We start from the raw sequence: 24,512 nt of genomic DNA on the forward strand, positions 1-24,512 counted from the left end.
AGATACGGGGGAGAGAAAGAGAGAGAGGGAGAGAGAGAGAGAGAGAGAGAGATTCAAAAACTTTATTACTCAAGGATAAAGATTTTAGGCATCGCCTAGTCTTCCAATCTGTCCTTGTGACAACAATAACAATAACAACATTAACGATAACGACACAACAATAATAATTTTGTTAACACTGCTACATCTACTGTTACTACTACGAATAATAATCATTATCATCATCATTAATATCGTAAAACGTAAACAGTAATAAAACGAACGCATTCAAACATTCACATCCATACACATGCACACACTCTATCCACCCAACACGCACACGCACACACACACACACACACACACACAGACACACACACACGCACACACACACGCACACACACACACGCACACACACACACACACACACGCACACACGCACACACACACACACACACACACACGCACACACTTATGCACATACAGAGAGACATGACGGAGAAACAAATAGCGGACATAAAAAGAACAGAGAAACACAACTTTATCACAGAAGTGATTAATTTGCTGATCCAGATGTTACAGGTAATAACATCCAACCAACAGGCGAACAAGTAAAACATTAAAGCACAAAGGTAGAAAATAAAGTAAATTCACTGCATGTAAAGGTATAGATACAAATTTCACAAAAAGCATGATTTTCTGTCTTTTTCAGCTGGTAAAAAAATTTGCTTTGTGAGCCTATTGTTTGTGGAGCAGAAGTTTTCGTGTGCTTGATTTGAAGGAACGTAATGAATCGCACGTCTTAATGAAAGAAGGAAGAAAGTTCCAAACAGATTGTCCAAAAAATGCAAAGCTAGATTTGTACAAATCGATGCGCACACGAGGCAGAATATAATTATCTGAATCGTAACGCTCTGATGCCCGTTGAACAAGGTCACTGAGGTATGGTGGTGACATGTTTTTGTGTACTTTGAACATGAGGACCATTTTAACGCAGTCGAATTGCTTGAATAGTGATAATATTTTCAGTCTTCTTAATTTTTCTTCTGTTGATATGGCTTGGTCTGGTAAAATAAGTTTAGCTGCTCGTCTATGCAAACAGAGAGAGAGAGAGAGAGAGAGGCGGGGGGGGGAGAGGGAGAGGGAGAGAAAGCGAGAGAGAGAGAGAGAGAGAGAGAGAGAACCTTTCCTTGGCAAAGAGAGAGGAAGGGGGGAAATGAATTAATTAAGCCATGTCAGCGTCTGTCAGCACACACTCACGCACACACACACACACACACACACACACACACACACACACACACTTCAACCCATCCACACCTCTACCACCACCACCTCCTCACCCCCACACTCACGCACACACACACACACACACACACACACACACACGCACGCACACTTCAACCCATCCACAACTCTACCACCACCACCTCCTCACCCCCTCACACACACACACACACACACACACACACACACTTCAACCCATCCACACCTCTACCACCACCACCTCCTCACACACACACACACACACACACACACACTCACCGGAAGATCACGTCACCGACCAATCAAGCGGCTTGTCACCCTGCCTCGCACGGCAACACATAAACACTCACCACCACCCAGACCACGTGGGGTGAAGGGGAAAACGGGGTATATAAGGGACCCGGGGTGTCCTCAGGACTCGGAGTTCCGAGGGGATCAAGCACCACGGCAACCAGCTGACAGGCAGACAGGTCCGGGCGCTCGTCTCTGCTGCGGTCATTTGGGAGACTTGAAGACTTCAGGTAGTCCTTCAGGCAGGCAGACAGACCTTCTACCCCTTGTTCGTGTCAACAGCCAGCTGAACTCAACAGCCATGGACATGTTTCTCCGTTTCGCTCTGACTCTGCTTTTGGTGGCAGGTAAGATCTGTGTCTGTCTATGTCTCTGTGTATCTGAATCTGTTGAATACATCGCTGTCGCCAATATTATGGCATTATCGCGACGGGGATGTGTGTGTGTGTGTGTGTGTGTGTGATGTTATTAGTCTCAGGAGTTGGTGCTCTTACGATGTTTTCTTCCAGGCGGTTCCAGTCTCTTACTGTACTAACAAAAAATGACTGTTGCTCTGTCTGACATCTACTGACTTGGAATGTTCTTGTGTTGTTTCTTATATGATCAGAGATGGCACTGGTGGTATCGTACTGGTCGCCAGATGTTCGTGGCCTTTTGATTCGTCCTGGTTTGTGTGGAGTTAAGTTACATACATGAAGAAACGCAAACTTAGGTGGTATGGACACATCTCCCGATCATCTGGTCTTGCCAAAACGTTCCTGCAAGGCACCGTACAAGGAGGCAGAAGGAGAGGACTGCAGAAGAAGAGATGGGAAGACAACATCCGGGGGTGGACAGGCTTGACGCTCGGTGACGCCCTGAGGAAATCAGAAAACCGTGAAGAGTGGAGAGGGGTGGTGGCCAGGTCAGCAGCGGTGCCCCAACGGTCTGAACCCAGACTGCGGGAGAGGTGAAGGTGAAGGTGAAAGTTACATACAGGTGGTATGGCCGGTACCAACCCCTCAACCACCTTGTAGAGGAAGATGAGGCGTAGATCACGTCTGCGCTGTTGGAGTGTCGGCAGTTGCAGAGTGTAAAGCATCTTGGTGATGAAGCCGGGTGTTCTGGATTTATAATCGCCGGTTATGAACCGGGCAGATAGGCGCTGCACTTTTTCAAGTTTATCAATGTCCTGTTTGACGTAGGGACTCCATATGATGGAACCATACTCCAGGGCTGGTCTGATGAGGGATAGATTGGCATTCCTCTTGCACTGGAGGTGTCTGTGTGTCTGTCTGTCTGTCTGTCTGTCTGTCTGCCTGTGTCTCTCTATGTCTCAATCTGTCTCTGTATCTGTCTCTGTCTTGGCTCGAGAGGGCGTGGTTATGTTAATAAATCTTTCAGACTGACTGGTGAAAGATGGGGAGAGGGGGTGGGGGGAGTTCGGGTGAGAGGGGAGGGGGCGGGGGGTGAGCGGTAATGGAAAGGGGCTGGTAAGAGACAAGAGTGGAATGTGTGTAGATGGTAATGCAGAGCAAAACACAGGTGACAACAGCAACTTTTCGTTTCACCCTCACACTGATGCTGTGCGGGGCTCTGATGCTGTGCGGGGCTCTGGTGCTGTGTGGGGCTCTGATGCTGTGCGGGGCTCTGATGCTGTGTGGGGCTCTGGTGCTGTGCGGGGCTCTGATGCTGTGCGGGGCTCTGATGCTGTGTGGGGCTCTGATGCTGTGCGGGGCTCTGATGCTGTGTGGGGCTCTGATGCTGTGCGGGGCTCTGATGCTGTGCAGGGCTCTGGGGCTCTGATGCTGTGCAGGGCTCTGATGCTGTGCAGGGCTCTGATGCTGTGCGGGGCTCTGATGTTGTGCAGGGCTCTGGGGCTCTGATGCTGTGCGGGGCTCTGATGCTATGCGGGGCTCTCTGATGCTGTGCAGGGCTCTGATGCTGTGCAGGGCTCTGGGGCTCTGGTGCTGTGCGGGGCTCTCTGATGCTGTGCAGGGCTCTGATGCTGTGCAGGGCTCTGGGGCTCTGATGCTGTGCGGGGCTCTGATGCTATGCGGGGCCCGGGTTCCCCTGGCTGAACTAGAGGGCTTAGCGGTCTCACACAGACATCAGTCGTCTAGAGCGCAACGCCCTATTGTGGATTGTTTCCCTATATAGGGATTACTACAGGATGGTAGATAAGACAAGACAAGACAAGACAAGACAAGACATGGCTGATACCAAATTTTGTTTTTGTGGGGGGCTGATATGTGTCGCTGTGTTTTGTTTACAACAGACATAGTGTGAATAACAGAATACTTCATCTTCAGTGAGAGAAATTCATTCATGGTGCGACTCACAAACGAGGCAGGAGATTCACAAAAAGTCTGTCCTAGTATATACATAAAATACAAAATAATCTTGAAAAGTCAACTTGAAGTAAACTACACGAGCATTGATCACAGTTATGTAAACATGTACAAAGCAGGTGATTGACAAACAGTCTACCCCAATATAAACATAAAAGAAGCAAAATGCTTGAAGTAGTAGTTACACAAGGATTAGTCACAGTCATATAAACATGTAATAATCACAGTGAGGGAATCGGCATGAAATGTATTATAATCTAACATAGAAATATGATTTCCACACTGTTCGACACGTTTTGAATAAATGTCATATCACACGCACATAATCATACATCAGCACAGTTTTCAGCTTCTCAACGAGGCGTTACTGCGTTCGGAGAAATCCATATACGCTGCACCACATCTGCTGTGCAGATGGCTGACCAGCAACGTATGCCATCACGCTTAGCCAGGCCTTGAGTGCATGCTTATATACTTGTTTACCTGTCAAGAATGCGTTTCTACTCCAGAGTTTTGCCAGAGGACAACACTCTCGTTGCCATGAGTTCTTTTTCAGTTCGGCAAATGCGTGCTGCACACGGGACCTCGGTTTATCGTCTCATCCGAATGACTAGACAGCTCAGTTTGATTTTCCAGTCAAACTTGGGAGAAAGAGCGAGAGCGGGATTCGTGAATTCGAACCCAGACCGTCATGGACACCGTCTTGGTAGATGAGCGTCTTATCCATTCTGCCACCAGCACACATAATTTTGAAGTCACAGATTTATTTACTTATTTATTTATGTACGCTTATCTATTATTTATTCACCTTTTTTCTTTTTCTTTTTTTTTTCTTTTTTCTCAAGGCCTGACTAAGCGCGTTGGGTTACGCTGCTGGTCAGGCATCTGCTTGGCAGATGTGGTGTAGCGTATATGGATTTGTCCGAACGCAGTGACGCCTCCATGAGAAACTGAAACTGAAACTGAAACTGAATTTCGTTCTGTTTTCTGTCGCTTGAAATGCACGTGACTTTCTGTCGAACTCTTGCATTGTTGACTTGCAGTTCTTGAGTTGAGACCTACATCCACTCTGTTTCACACACACAACCTTGCTGCACAAAACTGCGATCTCAGTTCAGCTTTTTCTCATTCTGTACACTAAGATGCCCATACCGGCAGATAAAAAAGAAAAAAAAAAAACGAGATTCGATAAGGCATCTACAGAATCACTGAAGTTTAGAAAGAAAAAAAATTAACTGTGATGTTTCTAGTTTTTGCAAACAACAGATGCGAGACTTGCAATTTTGAAATACAATACAATACTACAATACAATACAGTGCAATACAATGCAATGCAATACAGTGCAATGCAACGCAATACAATACAATACAATACATGGAGTAGGCATCCTTCAGTCTCGGAAGACTATGGAGTTGCGCTCTAGGTGTTTATTCTGGTACAGCGTCGGGTGTGGCTGGCCAGTCCGACGCGGGAATGACAGTCCCTGTGGCAGAGGGCACAGATGAAGTCTGACGCTGGTCTGTCTGCCTGGGCTGCAGCCTTTCTTCTCATTCTCTTTTCCTCGTGCTGCTGAGCGAGTGTCTCTTCGAACTTGGAAAGATCTTTCTGCACAGTCTGTCTCCAGGCCGACCGTTCGAGGACTGTTGCTTCCCAGTTGTTCTGGTCGATGTTCAAGGCTTTTAGGTCCGTCTTGCACACGTCTTTGAATCGCAGCTGTGGTCTGCATGTGGGACGTTTTCCCTGCGCAAGTTATCCGTAGAGGAGGTCTTTAGGGATCCGTCCGTCGTCCATGCGCACGACATGGCCGAGCCAGCACATACGTCTCTGTTTCAGCAGCGTGTACATGCTGGTGCATCCAGCTCTTTCCAGGACAGTGTTGTTTGGGACCTTGTCCTGCCAGGTGATGTTCAGAATGCGTCGGAGGCTACGCATGTGAAAAGCATTGAGCTTTCGCTCTTGTCGGGCACACAAAGTCCAGGACTCGCTTCAAGCTAATGGTAAGCCCGAAGTCTTGGCAGGCATCGCTGGAGCAAGTCATGAGCTGCTGTAAGTCCTCGGCTGAGTGGGCGGTTACTGCTGATTCGTCTGCAAAAAGGAAGTCACGCAGGCACCACAGCTGGACTTTAGTCTTGGCTCTTAGTCTGGAGAGGTTGAAGAGCTTTCCATCTGTCCTGGTTCGGCGGTAGATACCTTCGCCTGCAGGACCAAATGCGTGTTTCAGCATCACAGCAAAGAATATTCCAAACAGGGTGGGAGCCAGGACGCAACCCTGTTTGACTCCACTCCGTATGTTGAAGGCAGCTGATGTTGAGCCGTCAAAGACGACGGTGCCTTTCATGTCTTCGTTGAAGGATCTGATGTTGCTGAGAAGTTTGGGTGGACATCCGATCTTGAGAAAGATCTTGAAGAGGCCATCCCTACTGACCAGATCGAAAGCCTTTGTGAGGTCTATGAAGGCAACGAAGAGTGGCTGCCTTTGCTCCCTGCCTTTCTCCTGAAGTTGTTTGAGGGAGAAGATCATGTCTATATCTGTTGGCACGGAAACCGCACTGCGATTCAGGGTAGACTTGCTCTGCAAGTACTTGGAGCCACTTCAGTACTACTCGTGCAAAGACTTTCCCAACGATGCTGAGAGGGGATATGCCGCGATAATTATTGCAATCACTTCTGGCAGCTTTGTTTTTGTATAGTGTGACGACGTTAGCATCCCTCATGTCTTGTGGTACTACGCCTTCACTCCAACAGAGGCAGAGGATTTCATGCAACTCGGTGATGAGTGTCTCTTTGCAGCACTTCAGTACTTCGGCGGGAAAACCGTCTTTCCCTGGTGCCTTGCCAGAGGCAAGAGAGTCCAGGGCTTCACTAAGTTCATCTATGGTTGGTTCTCTGTCAAGCTCTTCCAGCTCTGGTAGGCACCCTATGGCATTCAGGGCATCTTCTGTGACTACATTTTCCCTTGCATATAGCTCAGTGTAGTGTTCTACCCAGCGCTCCATCTGTTGTACTCTGTCTTGAATCACTTCCCCTGTAGCTGATTTCAAAGGGGCAGTTTTCTTTTGCGTTGGGCCCTATGCCTGCTTGATGCCGTCATACATCGCCTTGATGTTGCCTGTGTCAGCTGCGATCTGAATCTGGGAGCAGAGCTGAAGCCAACAGTCGTTGGCGCATTTCCTGGCACATTGCTGGACTTTGCTGCGAGCAGCACGGAGAACCTGGAGGTTCTGCTCACTGGGATTGGTTTTGTATACCGTCAAGGCGTTTCTCTTGGCCTCAATGACTGGTGTCATTTCTTCTGAGTGGGCTTCGAACCAATCAGCTGACTTGCTGGTCTTTTTGCCAAAGGTGGACATGGAGGCGTTGTACACAGCATCTCTGAAGTGTTCCCATCGGTCTTGGGCATTTGCAGTGGGTGGGCCAGGGCGAGAATCCTCCAACACACGCGCTAACTCCTCCACTTTTCTTTGATCGCATGTTTTGCTGGTGTCGATGCGAGGTCGGCCCTCCTTTCTCGTACGGTGCAGTCTCTTCGCGCGGAGCTTCACACTGCTGCACACCAAAGAGTGGTCAGTGTCACAATCGGCGCTCTGGTAGCTGCGAGTGATCTTGATGCTGGAAAGGTTGACACGTCTGGTGAGGATCAGGTCGAGCTGATGCCAGTGTTTGGATCGCGGGTGTCTCCAGGAGACTTGATGCTGAGGCTTCGTGTTGAAGAAGGTGTTACTGATGCACGACCCATGATGACAGCAGAGCTCTAGCAGGCGCTGGCCATTCTCGTTCATTTTCCCAGTGCCGAGCTGATCCAAGCAGGTGGACCAGGAGTGGTGATCGACACCTACTCTGGCACTGAAATCGCCGGCGATGAACAGTAGTTCTCTCTCAGGAATTCTCCTTATAGCAGCACTGAGGTCGTCATAAAACTTATCTTTTGCTTCTGCTGTGGATGCCAAAGTTGGTGCGTAGGCACTGATTAGACTGACTGGTCCTGAGGATGTTTGGAGTCGGAGAGACAGGATTTGCTCTGTTCCTTCTGCTGGTGGGGTTATGGACCCCAATAATCTGTTTCTAACTGCGAATCCCACGCCGTGTTCTCTGACCTCGTCTGATGGTTTGCCCTGCCAGAACAGGGTGAAGTCTCTCTCCCTCACAGATCCTGTTTCTGGGAGCCTGGTTTCTTGAAAGGCGACGATGTCCATCTGCAGTCTGCTCAGTTCTCTGTCGATGACGTCTGTCTTGCGAGCATCATTTACTTCCTGCAGGTCGTCAGAAAAGCCTGGTGTCATTGTCCTTACATTCCAAGTGCCCAATTTCAGGGCGGGAGTTTTCATTTTTCTGTTGCCTGATGCACAATTGTCGGTTTTCACCCTAAACCCCACGCACCCAGTGAGGCTAACGGACCGTGGCGGGGCAGCACCTTACTGGCTGGGGACTGCCCAGCTTAAGGCGGGCGGTAGCTGCCCAGTGAGATGCGATGACCTCTCCCACCGTCGGAAGCAGCCCCTGGCGTCTGACTCTACGCCAATTGAGTATGCAGACTTATAACCGGTAGACTGCTACTTCCCGTGTTTTGTCGACACTGCAAACCGAAGCTGGAGTGACCGCTCCAGAGCGCAAAGCCTGGGTAAGTATGGGGGGCAAGCTGTTACCCATGCAGCAGACCCACCCTCTCCACGTCGCTGGAAAGGCAAGCGCCGACACACATGGTTCCAGTGCCGTCGCAGGAGTTGCCAGAACGTTGCTGTATACAGCCTCGGACTGCCTTGGGGACTCCGGCTCCGGATTTTTCCTCAGGGTTGACTCCCGAAGCCTTTCCTATGAGTGGGTATGGCCGCAAGGCAGCGGAGGTTTGAAATCAGAGTTTTCCTTCTCTTAGATGAGCTGTCTTCCCAGACTGATGAGCCTCATCTACCCAAAACAATAACACAACACAATGCAATAAAACAACAACATTGAGAGTGATGTTGAAGGACAATCATTTGTAAACGGAGATGACTGTCTCACTCACGTGTTTTCAAAAGAAAAGTAGAACTTCGCAACCAATCAATTTTCTCAGTTTTGCAGGACACGTAACAATTCATTCATGAACTTTGAAAGGAAATATGGTAGGCTATAAGTGTTCAGAAGCGCGAATAGGCCTGCATAAATAAATTATTCTGGTTATATATTTTTAGGGAAAAAAATTAACAGAAGAAGACATTTTTCAAGAATTCTAGGTTATGCAATGGTTTACTAACTGGAAAAAAAACAACAACAACAACAAACACCTAAGATCGCGAAAAATGGGATGAATGGGACATAAACTTATCATGGACAGAAATCATGATTTCTGGGCCCTCATGAGACAATAGACGTTTCACCGAAATGCTTTCATTTGAGGCAACTGCACATGAAGTCTGGGTACTAAACACTAATGTTTTGTTTGACATGGATGTGAATAGGTGATTAAGACATATCTGTGTGATGACAGGTGAAGAATAGTGCGGACAGGACTCGGATGTTAGTATTTTCTTCCGTGCTGTGATTATGCCCCCCCCTCCCCCCTCAATATCCTCAGTGTAGTGTGTGTGTGTGTGTGTGTGTGTGTGTGTGCATGTGTGTGCATGTGTGTGCATGTGTGTGTATGTTTGTTGTTAATGGTGTTGGACCACAACGACAGATTTTTGGTGTACGCCAGATGTTTATATAATTTGATGTTTTCTGTTTTGTTTTTCCCGTTACATACACACGCGCGCGCGCACACACACACACACACACACACACACACACACACACACACACACGCACGCACGCACGCACACAGACACATACACACACACACACACACACACACACACACACACACACACACACACAGGTGCACGTGAAATCTATCATTTGTAAACCGATGTGCTTCTGTTTTCATTGTTACATTCCGTAATTAAAGTCTAAAATGCGACGCTCCGAAATCAGACTAAAATGCGACGTTCCGTAATTAAAGACTAAAATGCGACGTTCCGTAATTAAAGACTAAAATGCGACGTTCCGTAATTAAAGACTAAAATGCGACGCTCCGTAATCAAAGACTTACATACTGTTATTCTACCTCTCCCCTTCCTCCCCCACCCCTGCCCCCTCCCCTCCCATTCCCCCTCCCATCCCCCTACCTACCCCCAGTCAAGAATACGGGCCGGCAGCATGGCAATTAATGAAACGTTTGTCACTTTCAACGTCTCTCATTAGTGCTGGTGGCATGATCTTAATGCTCCTCCCCATGTGCGGCCGACTTTTCATCTGGGGCGACGACCTTTACGTGAATAAATCTTCTGAACCTTCTGTGTGTGTGTGTGTGTGTGTGTGTGTGTGTGTGTGTGTGTGTGTGTGTGTGTGTCCCTCTCTCTCTCTCTCTCTCTCTCTCTCTCTCTCTCTCTCTCGCCCCCCTCTTTTTTTTCTCTCTCTCTCTCGCTCACTTGCTTGTTCACAAAGATAATTTTTACATAGTTATGTTCTGTGCAAGCTTCTCAAGTTATATTTTTTTCGCATATTTTGCTTGTCAATGATTTGCTTGTTGTTGTTGTTGTTCTCTCTCTCTCTCTCTCTCTCTCTCTCTCTCTCTCTCTCGCTTTTATCATTTCTGATTCTGTTGAGATTTGCCCCAGCACGCGAGTTCATATTATAGCAATGTTCTTACTGTTGATATGTTCATCCAGACTGCACCCCTCCCACCCCCCACCCCCCAACCGCACCAGACCCTGCCCCCCAACACCGCCCCCCCCCACCCCCTCTTCCCATGTGTTTGTATAATGGCCTGAGGCTGATGTACAATAAACCATTTGTCTTGTCTTGTCTTGTCTTGTCTCTCTTTTATCATTTGAGGGCCGGATGAAAATCATGGGAAAAGGAAGCATATTGACTTATCTGTTCATCATTTTGAAACGAACTTTCGTTTCGGTTTGTTTCGTCGGTCTTTTTTTTTCTTTTTTTTTCGTGTGTATACATATGTATATGATTCTGTGTGTATATATAGGACTACTATGACTACTACTAATGCTGCTACTGCTGCTGCTGCTACTTCTACTTCTGCTAGTGCTGCTGCTGCTGCTACTACTACTACTACTGCTACTGCTGCTACTACTAATGCTGCTGCTGCCACTACTACTACTTCTACTACTGCTACTGCTGCTGCTGCTACTACTTTTACTTGGGGAGGGAGGTGGCAGGATCCTTAAGACGCTTATCTACCAACACAGCGTCCGTGAAGGTGTGGGTTCGAATCCCGCTCTTTCCCTTTTCCCCAAGTTTGACTGGAAAATCAAACTGAGCAATCCGAGTCTCTTGCACGCCAACAGATGTGCAGATCAGCTTGTGCCTGAACCCCCTTCGTGTGCATACGCAAGCTGAAGATCGAATACACACGTTAAAGATCCGAAGATACCTATAACCCACATCAGCTTTCGGTGGGTTATGGTAACAAAAACATGCTCATTGCACACCCCCAAAACGGAATATGGCTGCCTGCATATGGCGTGGTAAAAACGTTCATGCACGTGGAAAAAAAAACACAAAAAACACTCGTAAATACGAATGAGCGTGGGAGTTCAACCCACGAACGAAGAGGAGGAGGAAGAAGATGTTTGAAGTTTATGGCATGAATATCACAGTCGACAGACACAGTTCTTTACAGACCCGCTAAAGTGTTAAAGCGACAGCTGCGAAAATTGTCTGTGTATTTAAGCGGTAAAATACCACGAAATGCGTCCATCATCGTTTATTTCACAACGGCAATGTTCAAGGTTAACGGCACCACACACGACCCAACAGTGACATGAACCTGAACTCTAAGAGCACCCGGGACAATGCTCGTTAATTCAAACCCCAAGATGAACTCTCCAGCCGACAATGGAAAAGACAAAAATAACAACCTGTCATCACAAAAGCCGCCTGTTGAAAATGGGGAACAATGGGCGGAAGGATAAAGGAAAAAAATGTTATCATTTCTCTCCTCTTCGTCTTCTTTTTTTTTTTTTTTTTTTTAAATTAAAAATGAAAAAAAGATTTGTCGACAAACATGTTTCCCTTCCTTTATTGTCTGATTCTGTGACTTACGTATCCGTCACCTGTCTGTCATCTGTCTGCCATGCTGTCTTCTGCGCATTTCGCGGAACATGTAGATCTACCATAGCTTCTGCCAGCGGGCAGGTTTTATGACCTTGTCAACAGACTTTGTGACGTAGATCACGTGTCTCCCGTGAAGAGTGAATAATTAAGTGGCGGCTGAATTCATGTATGGCGCATTATTAGCAGCAAAAGCTGTGACGTTTAATGAACTGTGGTTGCTAACCCACAACTGATAATGATGATTAGCAATCAGTAATGCTGTAGTTTGAAAGTCTGACGTCAACGCCCTGAATTTGGTTACTTTCGCTGATGCGTTCAGATGTAAAACGGTTTAAGTGAGCCGTAAAAAAATAATAATAAAGAGAAGAGTTTCGTACCTTTTGCTGCTAGGAGTCGCTGTGGCAGAAACCGTCAGGCGTTGGACTTGATCATTGCGGTTAAACGGCCCGTTTCGGTATGTTTTGTGTCCATGCCAAAGGCACATTACTCCGATTTTACTGCGGGAACCTGACTTCCGTTGTGGAGAGTTGAGATCGACGAAAGGAGAGGACTGGGCCCCGCCTTCCTATGCCGAACCCTAGACGCAGTGGACATGAATTCGCTGCCCCGATGGCCATGGTACCTTAACTTTGAAAAAAAAAAAAAAAAATTGGTGCGAAGAGGCTTGCATTTTGTCAGGACACAATCCAATCCGTAGTTCAGTTGAGTTCAGCTATTCACAGCGTTCGGACAAATCCATGTACGCTACACCACATCTGCTAATCAGATGCCTGACCAGCAGCGCAACCCAAACCGAACAGATGAGACATCAAATTGACGAATAACTGAAATAAAACGAAATATAAAGAATAATGATATTAATCCGTTAAGATTTTGCAGTTTCAGTTTCAGTAGCTCAAGGAGACGTCACTGCGTTCAGACAAATCCATATACGCTACACCACATCTGCCAAGCAGATGCCTGACCAGTAGCATAACCCAACGAGCTTTGTCAGGCCTTGAGAAATAAATAAATAAATAAATAAATAAATAAATAATATAAATAAATAAGGGGTGAATAAATAATAGATAAATACATAAAAAATAACTACTGCCACTACTAATAACATGTATAAGGCGTACATAGATAAATAAATAAGTAAATAAATAATAATTATATTTTTTTTTAAAAGTAGTAGTAGTAGTAGTAACAATTATAATAATATTAATAATAAATAAATAAAAAAGACAACAATGATGATAAATAAGCAAATAAATGTAAAACATGGAGACACACATTCACACATACACCCACATAAATTATGCATAACATATATGCACCAAACATGCAGTTTCACAGATATGAAAGCACAGTCAAATGCACATAAACGTACATGAGCCCCAACACACACACACACACACACACACACACACACACACACACACACACACACACACACATTACCCTGCACGTGCGGGTGTGTATATATATATCTTTGTATATATATATGTGTGGGGTTGGGGTGGGGGATATGGGCGTATGTGTGTGTGCTTGTACAATTAAGTGTTCATCTGTGTGTGTGTGTGGGGGGGGGGGGGGGGGGGGGGTGCCGTGGAAGCTGTGATACGCAACCTAGAAATGAGTGTGTGGAGGAGGGTAAGATTTTGCAATGGTTCTCTTTTGGTAGTCAGCTCTCTCGTTCATTCGCTGGGTTCATCGTGTGGCAGGACAGCAGTATAGACAGTCCTTTCTCACTATACTTTCTCAACAAGACCAGCGCTTCATACGTCTCATGTCAGATTTGAAATTCACTAAAAAAAAAATTTATTTATTTTTTTTTTTTTTTTAAATAATTTGGTCAACCTTTCTTTCTGCACCAGACCATCTTTAGAAGCAGAACGGTTAAAGTTCGGACAATACACGTTTGTGACATGCCATGTATGTTGTTGTAGTTCTGTTTTGTTCGGATCTTCTTTATTTTGTTTTAGTTTAGTTTAGTTTATTTGTTTTTTTGGACGCAAAAAACAACAGCAACAAACAAACAACAAAAAACGAAGATATAAAGATATTCTTTTGTCGTCATATAATTCAGACTTTGGACTTGTCAAAACTTCAGATGGTTAATTTCATTCAAATGGGCCATAACTCCGTAAGGTAAGTACAGTAAATTCCACAGCCATGAATCCGCACACAGAAGACGGTAACTTACGGTTCGCTCAGGTTATGGGCAGCCACAATGTGTTTGAAAAATTAAAAAATAAAATAAAAATAACATGTCAGATGTCTTCTTGTTGTTATAGTTGAAAGATTTGATTCGAAAATTCATGTTCCCCATTCAGTGTTTAAAATAACGTTTCCATCATTCACAAATGGAAGAAGCAAAGTTAACTCCATTCTAAGGGGTGCCGGGGGGAGGAGGGGGGGGGGGGGGGGCGGGGGGGGGGGGGTTGGAGATGGGGGGGGGGGATGGAGGATCCATAGACAGGTGCGAGAGGGGAGTGAGGATGGTGGGGGGTGGGGATCAGTTCGACAGCGGGATCAGTTCCATACTTTCCAGAGATGGAGGGACGGACACTCCAAGACGAAATGTACGACACAGTCTGTCGTATCCGACTATGACCAGCAGAGGAGGCAACTGCTGTCCTGACTATCTGAGCTAGAATTTGATTCTAGTAGAGAGTGTCTTGCCCAAGTTACATCCCCGACTCCTCAGCCAAGAGAGTTTTAGGCGTTGGAATGATTCCCAAAAAGGTCAACTAGCCCCCAAGGCTGCAGCAGTACGAGCCAGTGCAATCTTGCCTCATAGTCTCAGTCACAGTCCTTCACAAGAAGACTCAGCTGTAAATGGCTTCCAATTGCAGCGGAGAAAACATTGATCATACAGCTCTCACTTTGCTGTTGGCCCAACTTTAAGTTTATGTCATCTGTGATATAAGCCGAGCGCTGGGGCACCAAAACGAAATACACGAACACCGCTATATAATCATCTGTCTATCTATATAGATAGATAGATACATACATATATGAAGAAAAATGACCAACGAACTAACTAAATCAATGGACAGGCGGTTTGGGGTGGGTGGGTGGGCCTAGTTTGCTGCTTGGTTAATTGCTTTCTTGCTTGCTTGCTTTGTATTGTGTATTTTTGTATTTGTCACAAAATATTCTCTTTTTTTTCTTCTTCTTTTTTCTTTTTTGCGTGCAAGTGTCTTTGTTTCACTATCACTATCAGGGTGGATTTCTCTTCAGAATGTTGCCATGTACAACCATTTTGACGCCGTGGGTCCCTTTACGTGAGCTAATGGACCTCTGTTTATCGTCTCATCTCTCATCCAAATGATTATGTTTTGATTGATTGATTGATTGATTGAATGAATGACTGATTGACTGACTGGCTGATTGATTGATTGAACTGAATTTACAGAGTGATTGACAAAATAAATCCCCCGATTGATTGATTGATTGAATTGATTGAATTGATTTTACAGAGTGACTGACAAAATAAATCCCCCGATTGATTTGATTGGACTTTATTGAGTGACTGACAAAAAATACCCCCCTACCCAATTTTTGTCCCCCCCCCCGGACAGTGTGCAGATGGAACCCAGAAGCCTCGGGCGCCAGTCTGCCGAGCGCCATGAACGGTGTGCAGGCCCCCTCGAAACCCCCTGCTGTTGGTCCCCCCGGCGGTGGGGAGTCAGACTCCTCCTCCTCCTCCTCCTCCTCCTCCTCCTCCTCCTCTTCCTCCTCAGAGGATGATGACGGTGAGAAGGCCGGCAATTACTCTCTCTCTCTCTCTCTCTCTCTCTCTCTCTCTCTCTCTCTCTCTCTCTCTCTCTCTCTCTCTTGTCCCTGTCAACCTCTCATGACACAGTTTGAAAATTTTCAGCCCCTCCACGCCCCCCCACCATCCCCCCCACACACCCCACACACACACACCCCCTTTTGTGTGTGTGTGTGTGTGTGTGTGTGTGTGTGTGTGTGTGTGTGTGTGTGTGTGTGTGTGCTTTTAATCTAAAGCTTTCCAATTCAGATAAATTGTTACTTCGTGACAATATCTTATTCTTCTACATACTGAAACCATCGCTGCTTTACTTATATATATATATTTTTTTTTTTTTTATTGTCAGGGTGTTTGGACGCTCACATGCATTGCGATGTGATGTTTAAAAGGAGGGGGGAAAAAAGTTCACGTAGACCTTCATCAGGCGCCTAAACCTATACATGAATAAAGTATCTGGGATGTGGAATCTCTCAATGTCTGTCTGTCTGTCTGTCTGTCTCTCTGTCTCTCTCTCTCTCTCTCTCTCACGCACACACGGATAACACACTCACAAGCACACACGCTAACGAGCGCGCGCGCGCACACACACACACACGCGCGCGCGCGCGCGCACGCACACACACACAGGTCGGCAGACAGACAGACAGACACGCAGGCATCACCATCATCTTCATCGTCGTAATTCACCATCACCGCCATCATCATCATCACCACCATCATCACCACCATCACCACCACCATCATCATTATCACCATCACCACCACCACCATCATCATTATCACCATCATCACCACCATCAGCATCATCACCACCACTATCATCATCACCATCACCATCATCATCATCACCATCATCACCACCACCATCATCATCACCATCATCACCACCACCACCATCACCACCACCACCATCATCATCACCACCATCATCATAATCACCATCATCACCACCATCAGCATCACCACCACCACCATCATCACCACCATCATCATTATCACCATCATCACCACCATCATCATTATCATCATCATCATTATCATCATCATCACCACCATCATCATAATCACCATCATCACCACCATCAGCATCACCACCACCACTATCATCATCATCACCACCACCATCAGCATCACCATCATCACCACCATCATCATCACCACCATCAGCATCACCACCACCACCATCATCATCACCATCATCATTATTACCATCATCACCACCATCTCCATCATCATCACCACCATCATTATTACCACCATCATCACCACCACCATTATAAAATCACCATCATCATCAACACCATTATCACCACCACCATCATCATCATCACCACCATCATCACCACCACTGTCATCATCACCATCATCATCATCATTATCACCATCATCACCACCACCACCATCATCATCACCACCATCATCATTATCACCATCATCACCACCATCATCATTATCACCATCATCACCACCACCATCATCATCACCATCATCACCACCACTATCATCATCACCATCATCACCACCACCACCATCATCATCACCACCATCATCATAATCACCATCATCACCACCACTATCATCATCACCATCATCACCACCACCATCATCATCATCACCATCATCATCATCACCATCATCATAATCACAATCATCACCACCATCATCACCACAACCACCGTCATCATCACCACCATCATCATTATCACCATCATCACGACCACCATCATCACCACAACCACCGTCATCATCACCACCATCATCATTATCACCGCCACCATCATCATCATAACCACCACCATCATCGTCGTTTTCGCACACTAAACAGTCGAAAGAAACTCCATGGGGAACGTGCTTTTTCTTTCATCGGACCTGTGATCTGGAACAAACTCCCTAATTCTGACCGACACACTCACTCATTGTCCTCGTTCAAATCAACTCTCAAAACTCAACCTTTTCCACAGTTGTTATGATTAGTTTTCCCGCCCTCTGTGTCTGTCTGCGACTGTTGGTGGGTGGAGGGAGGAACTGGGGCTGTATCTGTATAAATGCCTGGTGTGTGTGTGTGTGTGTGTGTGTGTGTGTGTGTGAGAGAGAGAGAGAGAGAGAGAGAGAGAGAGAGAGAGAGAGAGACCTTTTTATTTTGTGATGCGTATACGCAAATGAATCTGCGTCAACGTATTACATGTAATTGTATTTTGTAAACGCTATGGGTTCTTCGGAGATAGGGCGTCCAAATAGTCATTATTATTTTTGTATTTGTATTTGTATTTCTTTTTATCACAACAGATTTCTCTGTGTGAAATTCGGGCTGCTCTCCCCAGGGAGAGCGCGTCGCTACACACTACAGCGCCACCCATTTTTTTGTATTTTTTCCTGCGTGCAGTTTTATTTGTTTTTCCTATCGCAGTGGATTTTTCTACAGAATTTTGCCAGGAACAACCCTTTTGTTGCCGTGTGTTCTTTTACGTGCGCTAAGTGCATGCTGCACACGGGACCTCGGTTTATCGTCTCATCCGAATGACTAGCGTCCAGACCACCACTCAAGGTCTAGTGGAGGGGGAGAAAATATCGGCGGCTGAGCCGTGATTCGAACCAGCGCGCTCAGATTCTCTCGCTTCCTAGGCGGACGCGTTACCTCTAGGCCATCACTCCACATTATTATTATTATTATTATTATTATTATTATCACCATTCGTTGTGGTCAAGACGAGGGGTGAGCACTGACTGATCATGACGTTCCACAGGTCAATGCCCCATCAACCCGGTGAGAGTTGCAGGACCCATGCTGACCATTTCTGAGGACGGCTGTGAAATGTGAGTGGTAGACGCTGGCTGAAGGACTGACTGACTGACTGACTGACAGACCGACTGACTGACTGACTGACTTAAAGACACGCGGACAGACAGACGTACACACAGACAGACGGACAGATTGGCTAACAGACTGACACGTATAGACTGACAAGACATACACACAGACTGACAGGCACGCGGACAGACTGACTGACTCACTGACTGACTGGCAGACAGACAAACTGACAGACACACATACAGACAGATGAAGAGAGAGAGAGGGAGACAAACAGACAGAGTGACAGGCAGGCGGACACACACACACACACACACACAACACACACACACACACACACACACACACACACACACACAGAGATAGATAGATAGATAGATAGAGAGAGAGAGAGAGAGAGAGAGAGAGAGAGAGAGAGAGAGAGAGAGGTGGGGGTGAAAAACTATCTCAAATGTTTGTTTTTGTTTTTTCAGGATAATTCACGTGTCCGACCCTTATGTTGACGAAGTGACCATCAACAGGTAAGTTACTAGTACCACGGTGACCACAAGTTATTATTATTATTGTTGTTGTTATCATTATTGTCATCATCATCATCATTACTCTTATCAAATCATTTTGTTCGTCGTCCAACCGACCGCAAAGGACCCATTTCGACAGAGCTGATTATTCATACACGGCAGTTCTTAACTGAAACCCGGCAATAATTCAAGCATTAATGTATGAAAAAAAAAAAAAAAATATATATATATATATATATATATATAATAAATTTTAAACCAGATTACCCATGCCTCAGTCCATATAAAACTGAACTCAAGTTTAACAACGTTTAAATAACGTAAAAAAGACCAGTTTACCCATGCGGCCAACAATATTTCACCCAGTCCGTGTAAAACTGAAATCAAGTAAAAAAAAAAAAAAAAAGACCAATTTACTCATGCTTGTTTTATTCAATGTAAAATTGAAATCAAGTTTAAAACATTTGAAATAACGTCTAGTTTTTTATTTAAAAAAAAAAAATGAAGTATAACATAAATATCAAGGATTTGACCTTTGTCACCCACTCTGAGTAGGTAAATTGTGGAGAAGTTGCCTGAAAGACCACCGTCATTAACCCATATTAACCGTGTACAGCCGCCAAAATTGCAATTGCAGGAAAGCGAGTGATAGTCGTTATCAGATTAGTATGGGTTTATGACAGTGGTTTTTCAGGTAATTTCTTCACAATCTACCTTCTCAGCCAGAGTGGATGGCAAAGGTCAAATGATTATTATTCATGTTATATTTCATGCTTGCATTGCAAAAGACACGAAATATACCGTGCATTTAGCTCCAGGAATTTAGGTTGCTAAAACTGGACATCACCATATATATATATATATATATATATATATATATATACATATATGTATGTGTTTGTGTGTGTGTGTGTGTGTGTGTGTGTGTAGTTTGTATTTATATTTCTTTTTATCACAACAGATTTCTCGGTGTGAAATTCGGGCTGCTCTTCCCAGGGAGAGCGCGTCGCTATACTACAGCGGCACGCATTTTTTTGGATTTTGTCCTGCGTGCAGTGTTTCGTTGTTGTTGTTTTTTGTTTGTTTGTTCGTTTTTTTTCCTATCAAAGTGGATTTTTTTCTACAGAATTTTGCCAGGAACAATCCTTTTGTTGCCGTGGGTTCTTTTACGTGCGCTAAGTGCATGCTGCATACGGGACCTCGGTTTATCGTCTCATCCGAATGACTAGCGTTCAGACCACCACTCAAGGCCTAGTGTGGGGGCGGGGGGGCGGGGAGGGAAGTGGGAGGAGAAAATGTCGGCGGCTGAGCCGTGATTCGAACCAGCGCGCTCAGATTCTCTCGTTTCCTAGGTGGACGCGCTACCTCTATGCCATCACTCCATAGAAGAATATATAATATATTTCACTGTCACTGTTCCCAGGCTGTTGACCACCGCTCAAGTCAGCTACCGGGTGGTCAACAACAACAACAACAACGACGACGACAGCAGCGACTCCTCAGATAGTTCCAGCAGTGATGACGACGACACGGACAACAGCAGCAGCAGCAGCAGTAGCAGCAGCAGCAGCAGCAGCAGCAGTGATGAGGACAACAACAACAACAACAACAACAACAACGGACCAATGCCACCGCTGATCTAACCACCCGGCCCACTACATATGTACGCATGAAGATATAGTGTACACGGCAAAGGTCAGATCCAGCCGAAGAACATAAAGGCTGGAATACGTTACACGCACAAACGCACGAACACGCCGCTCACAAGTACAAGCACACCGCGTGCACACACACACACACACACACACACACACACACACACACACACACACACACACACACACACACACACAATTACAAAAAAATACATTTGTTTGTAATATTCAACACATGGACAATAAAAACTAGCAATATAAACACACAAAAGTACGTTTCTACTTCTTCTCATTGGTTCATGGTCTAGTTCGCGAACTTAAAGGTGGTTCAGACACGTACGCATTAATTACTTTCAAGCGCGCGTGCACACACACACACACACACACACACACACACACACACACACACACACACACACACAGTGTGTTGAGGATGGCCAAAGGATTGGACGGGACAGGGGAGGGGGTATTAAGGAAATCTAACAGTGGGGTGGTGGGGGATTGGATTGAGGGGTCATTAAAACACACACGTACATCACACAGCATATGAACAAAATGCAAAAAAAAAACACAACAACAAAAAACATGACTATAAACGTGTACACACACAGTCTCCGCAGTCAGTACGGACAGCAAAGGGGAAATAAATACGACATGCACAGACACACATACACACACACTCTCTCTCTTACTTCGTCAAGCCTCTCAGTCTCTCTCACCCAGTCTCTCTCTCTCTCTCTCTCTCTCTCTCTCTCTCTCACGCTCTCTGAGAATCTCTCACCCAATCTCTCAGTCTCTCACCCATCTCTCACCCAATCTCTCCCACTCTCTCTCTGTCTTGTTCTTTGTCACAACGACAACAAAGAGCATGGATACAGAACAAAACCAAAGAAAGACTTGATGGACAAACCAATATTACAGGTAAAGAGACGTTCAGTTTCTGAATGATTGTCACACCTGGCGCCAATAACGCCACCAAGAAACGCAACTTTCACCTTTACTTCCCAATGAAAAAAAAACAACAAAAAAACAACCACCTATTACCGAAGGTTCATCTCGACCCAAGCGCAACAAAAGCAAAGACCATGAAAAACAACCATTAAATCAGAGCAAAAACACTGCCCAAGAATTGTTTTCACAAGAAGATACCGCATCCTCGAAAAGGTTAACATGAAAGCGGAAACTCAACAGCTGTTGACACTTTACGACACAACATCGTTAAAGGGAGCAAACTCTGTCATCGACTGAAACCCGATTTCACGACTAAATGGAACCGACACATCAACGAGAACGCTGAAGATTCATGATGAATTAATGGATGAATAATTAAACAAATAAAAAGATTTTTTTTAACTTAAATGAAATTCAAAACGAAGAAAGTTTGCGAAAAGCGACAAACAAGAATAACAATGCAAGGGAGCGAACTCTATCATTGTCTGACGATTTAATAGAACCGACTTTTTTTTTTCTTTTAATTTTTCGCCCACAACCTTCAGGTTTATCAGGCATGGTTTTCAGACACAATCCGAAGGCTCAGCATGGGTACTGGTGAGCAAGATTGATTTTTTTCAGTGCGTGGGTAGATGGAGATGAAGACCGGGTGGGGAGGAAATGGATTCAGTCCAACGATAACACCAAAAAACACACCATCAAGGTCACTATGTGACGTGAACTGACCGCAGCAGGTTAAAACATCCTAATAAACTGTAAAACTGTGTCTACAATAACATCATGGCGTTATCTATTCTCACAATAGCTGAACGCAGCAGGTTAAAACATCCTAATAAACTGTAAAACTGTGTCCACAATAACATCATGGCGTTATCTATTCTCACAATAGCTGACCGCAGCAGGTTAAAACATCCTAATAAACTGTAAAACTGTGTCTACAATAACATCATGGCGTTATCTATTCTCACAATAGCTGATAACCTATACAGCTATTATAATGACAGGATAATCATCATACGAAAAAAAAAAAAAAAAAGAGAGAGAGAGAGAGAAAGAGGTGAATGCTATTATCACACCAGCACGCCCATGTTTTTACGTAATAAAGAATCGTGGTTATTGTTACATCACGATTATTAATATTGTATCATTGTTGATGTTGTTTAGTTGTTTGGAAATAAAGTAAGCAAGCTGGAAGCTATTACTGCAGAGTTTTTTGGGTTTTTTTTTCTTCTCCGCTATGCAGAGTCAGGATATATTACTACTATTGTTATTATTACTATTATCATCAATATTTATCAATGCTCTGAAGCAAGGCTTGTGCAATGATAACACACCAATAGAATGTCATCAAATGTTACCAAAAGTGAGTGACATTGAAATACATTTAAAATATAATGTGCTCAACCAGTTCCGAAAATTTGTTCCCCCCTCACCTTTTTATCTTTCTTATTTCTTAAACTTAAAGAAATGCTTGTTTCATACGCCTTTCTTTCTTCAATGTTTTGTGTTGTTATTGTTGTTTTTATTTTCACTTGAATAAAAAAAAAGAGTGCTGACTAGACGTTTAAATGTTTCTTACGTTCTGTTCGTGTGAAAGTAGAACTGAAGTACAAAAATATGACAAGTATCTCATATGGAATACGCATCATCTACAAGTAATGCATTTATCCATCAGTTTTCTCAAATGGAGACTCTGTGTGTGTGTGTGTGTGTGTGTATGTGTGATATTGACATAAGATTGTCAATGTCAGTGTTTGTAGGTTAAATGAATGCATTCTTGATGTTCAACCAGACAGACAGCGAGAGAACCTGTGTGTGTGTGTGTGTGTGTGTGTGTGTGTGTGCCTATGCGCGTGCACGCGCCCTGCCAAGACTGGCTTGTGAGCCCATCTGTTTTTTTAACTCTCCATTTCACGGATGTATGCACATATGCGCATTCACAAAGACATGCATGCACACATCCACATGCACACACACACAGAAACACACACACAAAGTCTTCATCACAGAAAGAAGGAAAGAGATAAATAAACAGATAAATGTATAAGTCATCAGAATAAATAAAATCAAATTAAAACAAGCAAGCAAATAGAAAGAAATAAAAAGAAGTGTAGAAAAAAGACCAAAATAATACATAAATAAACAAGCAAATGAACGTAAATAAATACAAACACGCACGCATGCATACACACAAACATGCACAACAGGTGCACAACAAATATGCGGTCTCACAAATATGTAAGCACAAACAAATGTACACAGGCCCAGCATTACATTTAAAAGCACACATGCCTGGACGCTTGAACACACACTCACCAAACATTGCCCATCTCTCATGTTACACCCGCACACCCCGCCCCCCCACACATACACATTCCATGTATCGCAGCTTCCACAGCACACACACACACACACTCACACCCATACCGACACACATACATACACACATATAAGCACATGCACATTTATATATTACGCTACTCCCACAATACCCACACACACTCTCACACCCATACCGACACACATACATACAAGCACATGCACATTCATATATTACGCTACTCCCACAATACCAACAACACACACACACACACTCCTACATATCATAGTACTCACAATGCACACACACACACAAACGAATACACGCACATGCACTCGCACATGCAAAGAGCTCTCTTCACACACACACAATCCTACATATCACAGTTCTCACAATGCACACACACACACAAACGAATACACACACATGCACTCGCACATGCAAAGAGCTCTCTTCACACACACACACACACACTCCTACATATCATAGTACTCACAATGCACACACACACACAAACGAATACACACACATGCAC

The 24,512-nt window shown here is 44.8% G+C and overlaps 2 protein-coding genes across 3 annotated transcripts in view; both read left to right on the forward strand.

Annotated features, from left to right (window-relative positions):
• LOC143277658 (uncharacterized) overlaps window positions 1-24,512 on the forward strand; it is a 615,105-nt gene that overhangs the window by 266,034 nt on the left and 324,559 nt on the right. The window lies entirely within an intron of this gene.
• On the forward strand, window positions 1,652-23,218 carry LOC143277510 (uncharacterized). Its single transcript, XM_076582364.1, has 5 exons — window positions 1,652-1,883; window positions 15,528-15,701; window positions 18,466-18,535; window positions 19,004-19,051; window positions 20,475-23,218. The coding sequence occupies exons 1-5, from the start codon at window positions 1,838-1,840 to the stop codon at window positions 20,692-20,694; spliced, it is 558 nt and encodes a 185-aa protein (XP_076438479.1). The 5' UTR covers window positions 1,652-1,837; the 3' UTR covers window positions 20,695-23,218.

This window comes from Babylonia areolata, chromosome 34, assembly GCF_041734735.1.
Source record: "Babylonia areolata isolate BAREFJ2019XMU chromosome 34, ASM4173473v1, whole genome shotgun sequence".
Taxonomy (NCBI): Eukaryota; Metazoa; Mollusca; class Gastropoda; order Neogastropoda; family Buccinidae; genus Babylonia; species Babylonia areolata.

Coding starts and splice junctions, on each gene's coding strand:
- LOC143277510 (XM_076582364.1), top strand. CDS start 1,838: ATGGACATGTTTCTCCGTTTCGCTCTGACTCTGCTTTTGGTGGCAG. Junction 1,884..15,527: donor GACTCTGCTTTTGGTGGCAG/GTAAGATCTGTG, acceptor CCCCCCGGACAG/TGTGCAGATGGAACCCAGAA. Junction 19,052..20,474: donor GACGAAGTGACCATCAACAG/GTAAGTTACTAG, acceptor CACTGTTCCCAG/GCTGTTGACCACCGCTCAAG.